The following is a 12,649-nucleotide window of genomic DNA, read 5'->3' as shown; positions in this document are numbered from 1 at the left end:
TGCCACCATCACCATATAATCCATGTAGTCAGAAAACCGTTTTTGTAGCAGGTCGAGAAAGGGTAAACTAGCTACAGATGTAGAACAGGAAGAAGAACCGACAAACAAAAGTGAGGAAAATTCATTACCAGGCCAGAGCAATACCAATAGTACCCCTATAAGTGACACAGTTCCAGTAACTGTAGTGCTGCAGGGACATATGAAAGATAGTGACATTGAAAGAATAGTGGAGAAAGTGGGCCCTATGCCTTTTAACATAAATGAATGGTGCAAATGGGCTACTGACATACTGATTCACTGGGGTCTAGGGAAATACAAAAGGAACAATGCAGATTTTGATAAGCTTATGCACCTAGCCCTGGGTCCACATTATTATAAATTTGGATCTCTTGTTCATCCATACCAGTTTGTAAAGATGGGCATCGAACAACTATTTCGCTGCACCTCTTTGCAAGTACTTAGAACTCTTTCACCCCTGCCAAGTGATACACCAGAGCAGTTTGCATATAGAGTGTGGGTAATCAACGCGGTACTTAACGAACATGAACATTGGCCCACTTCCTCAGATTATGGTCAGAGAGAACATAAAGAATTCCTATTAGAATTATTATCTCCCGAGATTACTAAACACCTTCTGTTGTTCTCGGAGGACCCTAAAACTACGCCTTTTGACACTTTACTGCTCAGGATTGGGTCTGTGTGGAAGACCCAGCCAGCTCAAATTATTTCAGTCTCAGAAGCTAGAAGGTGGCGTGCTGAGGGAGCACCCCAATACAAGAACACACCACACACAGGTAATAGAGGTCATGTCAGAGGTAGTTACAGAAATGCCTCCACTTACATTCCTTTCCATGAGCTCAGAGCACAGACAGAAGCATTACAAAAAGAGAAAATGAAATGGGAACAGGATCGGCACACAATGCAGATAGAATTGGACAGAGTAAAATGTGATTTGACAGCTAGGAAAAACAGTGCTAGTGCATAGGGATGTCCTGACTCTCTGTGTCCGAATGCCAAGGTGACTCAGGCCTTTACAGCCCAGCCAGACTCCTTTCACTTACCAGTGGACTCACTTTTGGAGACGCAGGATAAGGGAAAGAAGTCAGACTCAGAATTCAGCTTGAGTTATGTGGCACCTTTGATATTGGACACTTCCGACTGCCCCAATGTTAATACTACCATAGAGGGTCAGGATAAATTAATTTTGATTGATACAGGGGCTAGAATCAGTTTCACAGATAGAGCGCCTCCTACTGGAGATCAGAAAAATATGGAAATTTGTGAGATTCAGGGTCTAAATGACAAAGCTTCAAAGTGTGTGTCTATCCCACAAAAGGAACAAATGAAAGACATTGTAGAAACTACTGCCAGCACGAGTGAGAATATGGGCAAAGAAATAGTTGAGGTGGCTGGTCTTGCATTGGGTACAGGAATTCTAAATGCTTCTAAACTTTTGATTCACGAGGTTATTCCTGTTCAGTTATCCACACAGTGTAGCATGCCAGTGCTGAAGCATGATCATAGTGTAACTCACTCAGAGGCTGCAGATGTTTCAGTTTGGGCACAAGACTGTGGGAAAAGGTACACAGAAATTTTGTTTGAGGGCAAAGATCCTCAACCACAAACACAGCATCCAGTACTTCCTCCAGCAACAGAACTGGTGCCTAAGATGGAGGAGAGAGGTCTGAGTGGACCTATCTCTTTAGCATGTGGCTCTCCAACTGGGTCATTTGCTAATTCTGAGGGCTCTGTTAGGCTCCCTATACACTCTCAGGCCCTAAGATTTCAAAGCCTGTAGTACCAGTGGCAGCCTCTTACTCTGACATTACTGTGAAATTTAACCCTAAATGTGCATTTTTCTCTGTCCTAGACATGACTCATGATTTTTGGAATTTGCCCCTTGCCTCTGAATGCCAGGACACAACAGTGCAGACAAAAGACAAATCTAGCCTGCACCTGACTTCTGCACCGCAGTGCCCATTCCTCCGAGTGCAGTGGGACCCAGGTGGTAGACATGTGGTCCAGGTCGGCCTGAATGGAACATGGACAAAGTTTGCTCTAAGTGACCTTGAGGTTGCTGCTAATTTAAAATGTTTTTTTCTTTTTCTTAGCAGCGGATATATACATAGCCATCCCAGACCAATTTTGGCACAAGGATATTTCTAATGTTTTCCAAGGTTCCTCTTTATCACTGCAGAGATAGAGATGTTCCAAAGAAGATATTAGCTTTATGCCTTTTCTGAATATGAGATGGTTATGATATGCATTATTTGTACTACTCAGGTGTTCATCTTTGCTGTGTTTTTCTATAACAATGTGTTTATTTGCAGAGTTAAATTCAGCCCTGCACACTTGACAGAGGGAAGAATAGCCTTACGCCTCATACTTTGTGTTTTATGTTGTCTGTGCCATGTGGTCTGTCTTGTCTATTTGTTTTAGTTTAGGGGGTACCCCAGGATACATAACATCGGCCATTTCTAGAGCTCTTTTCCCCATTTTTTTTTTTAACTAGCCCAATTGCGCAATGTTCTTTTTTCCCTATAATTTGCATATGCTAAATGTAGCTTAGTTAGGGGTTATATTTTTAAGAAAAGGTTTTATTCTATATCTATACCGTGTTTATTCTATGGTCCTCATTAGATTCAGTACACATTTCTGACATAATTTTTTTTATATATACATTCAGTACAGAATTATGGTTTCTCTGAATTGCCATAATAGTTATATGCAGCACACAAAAACATATCTTTTTGGAATGTTTGATTAAGAACCTTAAGTACCTGAATATTGTCTGTCTTTTGCCATAACTATACCAAGTAAATGCATCAATATTGTTACATGTTACATTCAGTACAGGCAACCTGGTTTCTCTCTCTCTCTACATTCAGTACAGGCAACATGTTTTCTCTTCCATTTTCTATCTCTTATTTGGATCACACTGGAGTACAGCTGCTGAATGATATCGGGACTCTTTTCAAATCCCTCCCTGTATGCACAGACATCATTTCATCTCAAGGGTGAACACCACTTGTATCCTTTGCAAACATCAGATCCTGTGCAAACATCATTTCATCCCAAGCGTGCATCTCACCAGATTAAAGAGACTGCCGGTTCCTGCTGGACTAATTCATCTTCCTACACCCTGACTGCAAAGACTTTTACACACATGCTGTACACAATGTTTCCTGTTCATCAGATATAGCCACCTTCCTAAGAACGCTTTGCTGTACAATTCCACCTATTTAACCTATTCTATGGACATTCCAGACTTTATTTCATATGCTGTGCATCCACTACCTCTTGGTATGGGCAATGAGACATTTCAAAAGCTGCTGAACTTTACTGAATCATACTATCACTCTTGAAAATGGACAGATTGCACAAAATTTGCTACGAGACGCTCATGTCTTAGTTTGGGAACTTTTCTTTGGGTATTCGCCCACTGCAAACCACGTATTTAATGTTTTAATTCACCCTATCATTATCTTAATTATTGTACAAATTTTGCTATGTATTATTATGATTTTTCCTTTGCTGTAAAGTGAAACACATGTACTTTTCTTTATCTCACAAGCTTCCTTCTAGCTTTTTAAGGCAGTTATACATGTATTTCCAGTATCTTCTCCGACACTTGCTAATTTGGTTCTAATTTGGTTTTAATTTGGCATGGCCTATTGCATTACCATTACCAGGATCAGATATAATATTATCCCATATCCCATACTCTCTCATGACATCTTGGTACCTTTATACCTGAACCTCCGGAAAAAGCTGCCTGCATCCCTTATGCACCGTTCATTCGCTCAACGACGGGTAAGATATAAGCATACTGGGATCCCCGCCCAGATTATGGCCTATACGACCTAAGACAGAGGTTTGAACTCGTAATGGGAACTGTTTATGGACTATACAACCTATCTTCATAGCTTGGAGATTCTGCAAGACAGGGGACGTACTGTTGGAGGTAAGCGAGGGTACCACAAGCTTGCCCTCATTTCAAAGAATAAAAATAAAAAAATTATGGGAGATGTCAGCCTAGAGGCCTATGGGAGATTATATCAATCTAACCCTGGCATGGGAAGGCAAATAGACCCTTCGTGCAGGGAGACTGTGTTAAGTTTCCCTGATATGGTTTTAAGTTTCCCTGATTGAATCATGACTAGCTAAAAGGTGTTAATGTCTGATTAAGAGGGTGCTTAGGTCCAAGTGCACAGATCAAGAAACAAAGAAGCCAGAGACCTAATCCCATCACCATGCTTGCAGATGTCACACTCTCCTTTGTCAATTAAATGGACCATTGTCTCAAACAGTTTGCAAGTTCTAAACAGAAAGATACTGGGAGATACAATATTTTCTCTAGTCAGAATAAGATTCCAAGGTATAAAAGCCTGCTCTCTGCTCTATCAATCTATCTCTTTTTCTATGGAGCTATCAGTGTCTCTTTTCCTATCAAGCTATCAGGAGAGGGGTCTTGGCCCTCTCTCTCTCTTTCTTTCTATCTAGCTATCTCTTGGCTTGGCACTCTGGTTCTCTCTTGAGCTCTCTCTATCTCTCTGTCTATCCTTCTCTTTATCTCTTGAGCTCTCTCTATCTCTCTGTCTATCCTTCTCTTTATCTATGGAACACGAAACATCACCCCATCCCCCTCTCTCTCTCTGCCTTTCCCTGAAACTTCACACTCAATTCCTTCTGGACTCTGTAAGGCAGGGGAACTGCTGGGCTCTCTATTTAAGTGTAATACTCTCTACTTAATTGTAATGCTTATAAATATTACTTTTCTGTAAGACTATTTCTATAATATATTCTTTATGCAAAAACCTCTGGCTGTGCCTCTGATTCTACTTCCTGGTGAGTCATCGGTGAGGGAACTGAACCTGGGACCTGGCGTTGGCCAGTGCGCATTTCACTTAACCCCTACCACCTAACATTGTGGGGGTGCGACCATCCTTACATTTTATTAAACTGACAGAATCTAGGTTAATTAAAGTAAAGTGTTTCATAATGGCAACTTACAAGTTGTACTTACAGTCTGCATTGTTTGAAAGGGAGTTGTACTTATAGCTGTTGAGCTTCTGGTAGCTGAACACTTAAAAGCTTTTTCCTTAGATATTGGTGACATGGAAGAACTTGAGGTTGTTATAGGAGACTCACTCAGCAAGGGAACAGTTGCCTGATGGAGGAAAAAGGAGATCAGCCGAGAAACATATCTACTTATCAGGTGGTTATATCAAATTAATACGTAAGGCCCAAAAGCCAGATTCTAGACAGTTTAAACTCCAAAGCTTGTGCATTTATACATACCAGAACCTCTACTATAGTCTTAAGTACATGAAATAAAGTGTGACATCTCATCATACTTCAATTGATTAAAACTTTGAGCCCCTACATTTACAATAGCGATATGTAGAATATCTCCTCTTCACCTATGTTAGCCAATTCAATTTATGTCAGATCAAGGGTAATCAAGATTCAGATTCTTCAGGAAAGCTATTGTTAGCCACAGCTCCAACTGTAAGGCGTTATACTCAAATTTCTCTCAATGTGCTAACATTGGCACTTGCAATTCTATTCACTATCTTACCACATTCACTACCAAAAATTTAAATTCAACTCAAATTTTACAGTGGCAAAACCTTGGCCGCAGCTTTATTATAACATATGTATTTCTTTACAACAGAAAAACTAGTCAACTGTAGCATCACAACATTTTCTATCTTCCCTAGCTAGGCGGTACCACACTAGTTGATCTTTTATCTCAAACAGTTTAACTTTTGAACACCCTGTGTACTATAAAACCTATATACCCAATTGCTTTTAAGGTGGTCAATTTATCTTTTAAAAGGGACCTTTAAACTGCAGATATAATGCAGTGTTTCTCAAGGCTGTCCTGTTTTCAGATATCCACAATGAATATGCATGCATTGCCTTTATTGCTTAAAAATTTCACGCATATTCACTATGGATATCTTACAAACCGGACTGACTAGGGAGCTCTGTAGGACCGGCTTTAAAAAAACAACAACAAAAAAAAAACAACAACACAACAACTTATGATGGATCACATATGAAAGAACCCAATTAAAGAGTGATTGAGCTCCATTGCAACCCAGATTTTTCCCCCCCAATAACTAATACAACTGCATTCAGATATCAATCCTCCCCCCCCTTTATACACCTTTCATATGCTAAAGATAAACAAGCTGTGCCTATGTAGCAAAGACCATGTAGAGATCATGGATGGTGTACATGTAAACCAATTAAATTGAGAAGGGAGAGAGATTAGATAGACTGAAATGAAATGAAGATTGAAGTGAAGAAAGAATATCATTAAATGACAGGACAGGGAAAGGAAAGATTATGGGAAGGAAATACTACAAACTTCTGTCTCAGTTGGAGGAGGACAGAAGAGGGGAGGGAACTAAGAAACAAAAGGGTCATTGCACAAAGGCATCTTAAAGACAGATTTAAATTTATCCAATTAAGATTCCGAACAGATATAGGAGGGGAGGGAATTCCACAGAGAGGGACCTGTAACAGAAAATGCTGTTTCAAATGGATTCATACATTATACGAGCCTCTTGTAGTTAAAACAATAAGTAGGTTTTGTTGTAGAAACATAGAAACATGATGGCAGATAAAGGCCAAATGGCCCATCTAGTCTGCCCATCCGCAGTAACCATAATCTCTTTCTCTCTCTGAGAGATCCCACATGCCTATCCCAGGCCCTCTTTTGAATTCAAACAGTCTCTGTTTCTACCACCTCTTCCAGGAGACTGTTCCATGCATCTACTACCCTGTCAGGTCAGAGAAGCACACATCCTGGAAATAAATGTGTGGCTATGTGGATGGCATCGTCGAGAGCATTTTGGCTTCCTGGACCACAGGATGATTTTTCAAGGGCTGTTGAGCAGGGATGGTATACATCCATCAAAGAAGTGCCTACGGCGGCAGGCTGGCTAATCTACTGAAGAGGGCTTTAAACTAGAAGTGATGGGGCAGGGTGATCAAGCCCCCAGGGGAGTATAAGCCCTCAGGTAAGTAAATCACTGAATACCTCTACACAGATGGGAAAAGGGGTCAACGTCTGGAAAGCAGTATATACTAATGCTTGAAGTGTAGGAAACAAGATTCTGGATCTAGAAACTGTGATGGAAGATGAGTTGGATACAGTGGCGATCAGAGACGTGGTTCATGGAGATCCATGACTGGGATGTAGTTATACCAGTCTATAATCTGTTCAGGAAAGCAAGGTAGGAAGAAAAGAAGGGATTGTAGCATTATGTTAAAGATCATATTAACCAGAAAAACTAATGCCTGTATTAACAATAAAAAATCAAAATAAAATAACCCTAACAAAGTGTAATAGTGCTCAATAATAATAATAATAATTTTATTCTTATATACCGCCAAAGCCGTAGTAGTTCGAGGCGGTTTACAACAAAGAAGGGCTGGACAAATCAGCGAATAGGTACAATCAGTGAATATAGATACAATATATTTAGGTAAGCAGGATAGGTAAGCAGGATACAGGTACAATATATATAGGTGAGCAGGATACAGAGGAAGGCATAAGGGATCTTGGGAAACAAGAGGTCGTGCACAAGAGGTCGTGCATAAGAGGTCTTAGGATACAAATCGGTTAAACAGGTTTGTTTTTAATAATTTTCTGAAATTTAGGTAGGATGAGGAGCGTGAGATAATATTGCCCAGCCAATCATTTAGTTGACCTGCTTGGAAGGCAAGTGATCTGTTCAGGTATATTTTATAACGGCAGGTCTTTAGTGTTGGATGGTTAAACAGGTGAACTCTGCGTGTGGGTCTGGATGAACAATCTAAGATGAAATGGGGAACCAAGTATAAAATGGGGAGCCAAGAATAGATTTGTAACAGAGACAGGCAAACTTGAACTGCACTCTTGCTTCCAAGGGCAGCCAGTGGAGTTTTTGGTAGTAGGGAGTTATGTGTTCCTATTTTTTTAGCCCAAAGATCAGTTGGATTGCCGAATTTTGAATGATTTGGAGTCTTTGCATGTTTTTTTTTTTTTTTAAAGACTCCAGGTAAATGATGTTACAGTAGTCGAGTAAGCTTAGAATGGAGGATTGCAGCAGTAAGCGGAATGAGGTTGTGTCGAAGTACTTTCTGATGGTTCTTAGTTTCCATAATGCGGAGAAGCCTTTTCTGACCAGTAAGTCGGTGTGTGCTTCAAGGGTAAAGTTGCGGTCTAGTGTCACTCCCAGAATGTTTATGGAATCAGTGATAGGAAAGACTTGACCATTCAAGGAAATTGATGAATCTTTGATTTTGTTGTTCAGACTCGCCAGAAAGAAATTGTTTTTTTCTGAATTGAGTTTCAATTTTAAATCGGCCATCCATAGATGCCAGGTGTTTTTTTGTCTCGGGAGTTAAGTTAGTTAGGGGAAAGACTAAGGTGATGTACCACCACTCACACCGGTCATTTGGACCAAGACCAATGGAACAGAGGGCCATAATTGCAACATCCAGTCCTTCGTTACCTTACTCTAACACTCTGTATGAACACAAGTACTCATTTAATACATTAGAAATTAATTATTACTTATCTTTATATGAATAGACTTGTAGAGTTGTTAGAAGAAACGTCTGAGATCTTAAATATTGCAATAATGCACGAACCAGAACGTACGCCGGTAAGGCTAGACTCAATTAGAGCACTGGTCTTTGACCTAAGGGCTGCCGCGGGAGGGGACTGCTAGACACGATAGACCACTGGTCTGACCCAGCAGCAGCAATTCTTATTTTCTTAAAATGTTAGTCACCCAAAGTGTAAATTAAATTTCAAAAATATCAAAATCATCAAAAAGTGTATCGTCTGTTGTCCGTTACCAAACGTAAAACAAACTTTCTGCTTCAGCTGTGTCCAAACAAAATACAAAGCCTAGAGTCAAACTCAGTTCACCCTTCAACTCTGGCCGAGTTTCAAATCTCTTCTTCTTCAGGAGGAATGATATGATTCAAACAAACGCAGAAAAATGTCACCGAGCTTAGCTGCATAACTCTGAAAACATAAACAAACAAAATAAGAAAATGCTGTGAAACGCCAACTTACTATTAAAAAAAAAAAAAAAAAAAGAAAGACTGCACATTACGTTGACTACCTAATATTCAAAAATACAATGAAAGATTAATGTAGATTTCTCACTTGGCAGCACTCACTTCAACAATCATGGTACTGAGCACATTCATTGAGCACTATTACACTTTGTTAGGGTTATTTTATTTTGATTTTTTTATTGTTAATACAGGCATTGTAGTTTTTCTGACACATTTATGAATGCCTATTTATTAAATTAATCCCAAAAAGAAAAAGAAGGAAGTACTTCAACATCCTCATTACAAGTGCAAAGAAATCAAGACAAAGCTGCGTGCCCTGGCCAGTAGCTGCTGAATTTTGGGTTCCCAGGTCATCCAGTATCTACGCTGTTTAAAACTGGGGGGAGGTCACTTGAGCCTCCAGAAGCATAATAGCATAAAACGCTGCCCTCCAGTGCCAAAATGAAGGCAGAGTCCCTTCCAGCCAGTGTTGCAGGATACACTTCTGTCCCACTATAAAGGCCTTGTGAAGTAACCCTCTGCTCCCCTTTTGAAAGATCCCCTCCCATTGGGGAAACAACGCCATCTGAGGAAAGGGGGGCACAATACTCTGAAGGCCAGCACCAAGAAAAGCACATATATTCCCCCAAAAGGTCTGAATATGGAGACAAAACCAAAAGGCATAGCCCAAGGTGTTATCCGCTTGGTGACAATTTGGGGCAACATCATGTGTCCAGTAAGCCAAAATGACAAGCCTGAACCTAAGAAATTGTAGGCTCTCAAAACTACCCTAAAAAGGCTCTCTCTATAATAGGCACTAGAAATGGCAGAAACCCCTAAACTAAGGGCCTTTTCTATAGCAGCTGAACTCACCTCCACCCCCAAGTCCCCTGTCCATTTAGCTGCTATCTCCAAATAGCCCCTATGGGGGTAAACAGACTCAAGGGCCTTTTTAAAGGAAGAAATTGAGGGTATGATCTTGTCCCCCGGAGCAAACAAGATACCCAATTGAGCTCCCACCCAAACAGTCTTCTCTTCCTTCACTGGACTCATTAAATTGGATTACTTGCGTCTAATGTCCAAGCTGACAGCATTTCAACATGGCTGTTTTGTCCAGTATCATAAGATTTGGGATGCATATGAATCTTGGCGTACCGTTACCTGAACTATTTGGTTTTTTTCTGCTCTTTTGCCACTGCTTTCTTTTTGACTGTGTATATTTCTTAGAATTGTCCTGGAGTGGGTGGGGGGAGGGAGGTAAAGGGATTCTTTTGGGGGAGGGCTGATATTTTCTACTCCACTCTCGCTAGCTTCCAGTTTTTTTTCTTTTATTTAGGGTTGTTCTTGGCTTCTCTTATGAGATAGGAAGTAGAATTCTCTGTTTTTTGTTAGCGTGGATACGTCAGTAGGCATTCACTAGTTCTGTACATTGGCGAGGGTTTTGTACATTTGTTGTAATGGATTTTGTATCTTCTTGTTTTGTGTATAAATAAGATATAATTATTATGAACAGATGAGGTTGTGTTAACCACCCTGATAATTTCTGTTATGTCTGCGGATAATTTACTGCACAAGATCAGTGAAAGAACCTGTCCAGCAGACTTCAAAGTGCATACAAGCACTATTTTGGCTGTAAAGTTGGCGACCAAGATAAAACGTGGGCACTGTCTGCTATTCTGGATTAACAGAATGAGAAACGGAAGAAGATGCCTTTTGCAGTACCCGTGGTGACGTGAACCAACAAATCATCACTCAGACTTATTTGTGCATGACAAAAATTGCTGGATACACAAAGAGGAATAAATCAAAAATTATGTATCCTGATTGCTCGTCAGCAATTAAACCTGTGCCTCATGACTCGGAGAATCTAGTTCCAATTCCTCCTTCGACTTCTGCAGCATAATGTGCCGAAAGTTCAGATGAAAAATGTGCCTCTGCTGCTGTGGAGGAGTTGTATGAACCAGAAGTGGATGACAAACAACCTCACCTGCTAACTCAAAAAGATCTTAATGATCGACTTCTTCCCACCCAATCTTGGTGATGTCAGCAATAAGCATGGGGAAAAATTTCATCAAGATATCAAAGGTGATAGAAAGCAGATATCAGGGAAAGTTCAATCCCAGTATGATGGGAGACTATTGTTGTTTCTTGCAAAGAGACAAATGTACAGTAGAAGCGTAAAAAGCAAGTGTCTCAAACATTTCTGAACATGCTGACCTCATTTTTGTGTGAGTTGAGAGGCGTAAATATAATCTGTAACATGTCTCCTTATTGTCTTCATGTTTGTTTTCAGAGTAAATGTCTTAACACAAGTGGGACAGTTCAAACTCGTAATATTGTGCCAATATGGCAAACTGTCTACAAATCAGTAATGTGCATCTCAGAAACCTGACGTGCTAGCTTAGGGGTAAGCAATTACGGTCCTCGAGAGCCAAAGCCAGGTCAGGTTTTCAGGATATCCACAATAAATATGCACGAGATAGATTTGCATCTCAAGGAGGCAGTGCATGCAAATCCATCTCATACATATTCATTGTAGATATCTTGAAAACTTGACCTGGCTCCGGCTCTCGAGGACCAGAATTCCCTACCCCTGTGCTAGCTGAATTTCAATTAAAGATCTGAAATCAACACTTAAGTTCTCAGTAGCAAAGAAAAACTTTGGTTTTTTTTGTTGACAAGTGTTATTGGATGATGATCACTAGGCCAGCCAAAGGGGGTCTGTTGGAGCAAGCACGTGGTGAAGCTGGGAGCGGAGCGGAGCAGATCGGAGGTGCTGTAAGCAGACAGTGTGCGAGTGTGCTTGTTCCCAACTGCAGGGCAGAGAAGGCTGACACAGCGGGCGGACTAGAGCAGGAAGAAAGAGAGGAGCAGAGAGGACAGGAGAAGCGAACGGAGAGTCGGAGGAGGCAGTAAAAGGGTGCGGAGAGGAGCGGAGAAGGCAGGAGAAGCGGCAAAGGGAGCGGGAAGAGGCGGGTGGTAGCTCCGCCCACCCCCGACGTCACAGCCGAGCTCCCCCATAAAAGGGGTACTTCAGTCTTTCTTCAATCTTTCTTTCTTCCAAGTCTTTCAACTCTCTTCTTTCTACCTAACCAACAGGCAACTAAACCCTTTCACACTTAACAAGCAGTCCACACCAATCACTCTATCCCCAAACCATTTTAACAGGCAGACCATGCTATCCTCTAACATTTAAACCAAACTGTCCTCTCTAGCACACTAACAAGCAGGCAACCTTAACTGACAATTAACTAACTACTATATCCCTCTGACTAAGAACTAACTACTTCTATCCCTCCAACCTCAACACTTTCTGACCAACACCTAACAGCCCCTATCCTAACAAATATCTAAAAAAAAAAACAACAACAAAAAAAAAACAACTTTTTATAAATGACAAGCAGAACTAGAAGCAGCAAGACTTCAATCAAGACAGGCACTTCATTAGCCGGTAGTACCCAGGGGATGGCTACGGTCTTTGTGCAGACCGAGGCCATCCCCTCAAAGATGTCTACAGTCTCCACACAGACGGAAGCAATGGTTCAGCCAGATGAAAGCCTTTTGCGAGAGCTGAGGAGCC

At 40.8% G+C, this 12,649-nt stretch overlaps 1 protein-coding gene across 11 annotated transcripts in view; it reads right to left on the bottom strand.

Annotated features, from left to right (window-relative positions):
* The window catches only part of CAPRIN2 (caprin family member 2), a 331,530-nt gene that overhangs the window by 63,001 nt on the left and 255,880 nt on the right, over positions 1-12,649 (bottom strand). For all 11 annotated transcript variants that reach the window (XM_033952547.1, XM_033952545.1, XM_033952548.1 and 8 more), the window contains one exon: positions 5,027-5,170. In XM_033952547.1, the coding sequence (XP_033808438.1) occupies positions 5,027-5,170 (144 nt within the window). The remainder of the gene's footprint in view (positions 1-5,026; positions 5,171-12,649) is intronic.

The sequence above is a fragment of the Geotrypetes seraphini genome, chromosome 7, assembly GCF_902459505.1.
Source record: "Geotrypetes seraphini chromosome 7, aGeoSer1.1, whole genome shotgun sequence".
Taxonomy (NCBI): Eukaryota; Metazoa; Chordata; class Amphibia; order Gymnophiona; family Dermophiidae; genus Geotrypetes; species Geotrypetes seraphini.
The sequence above is the reverse complement of the archived record's forward strand: the minus strand, read 5'-3'. Positions and strand labels throughout refer to the sequence as shown.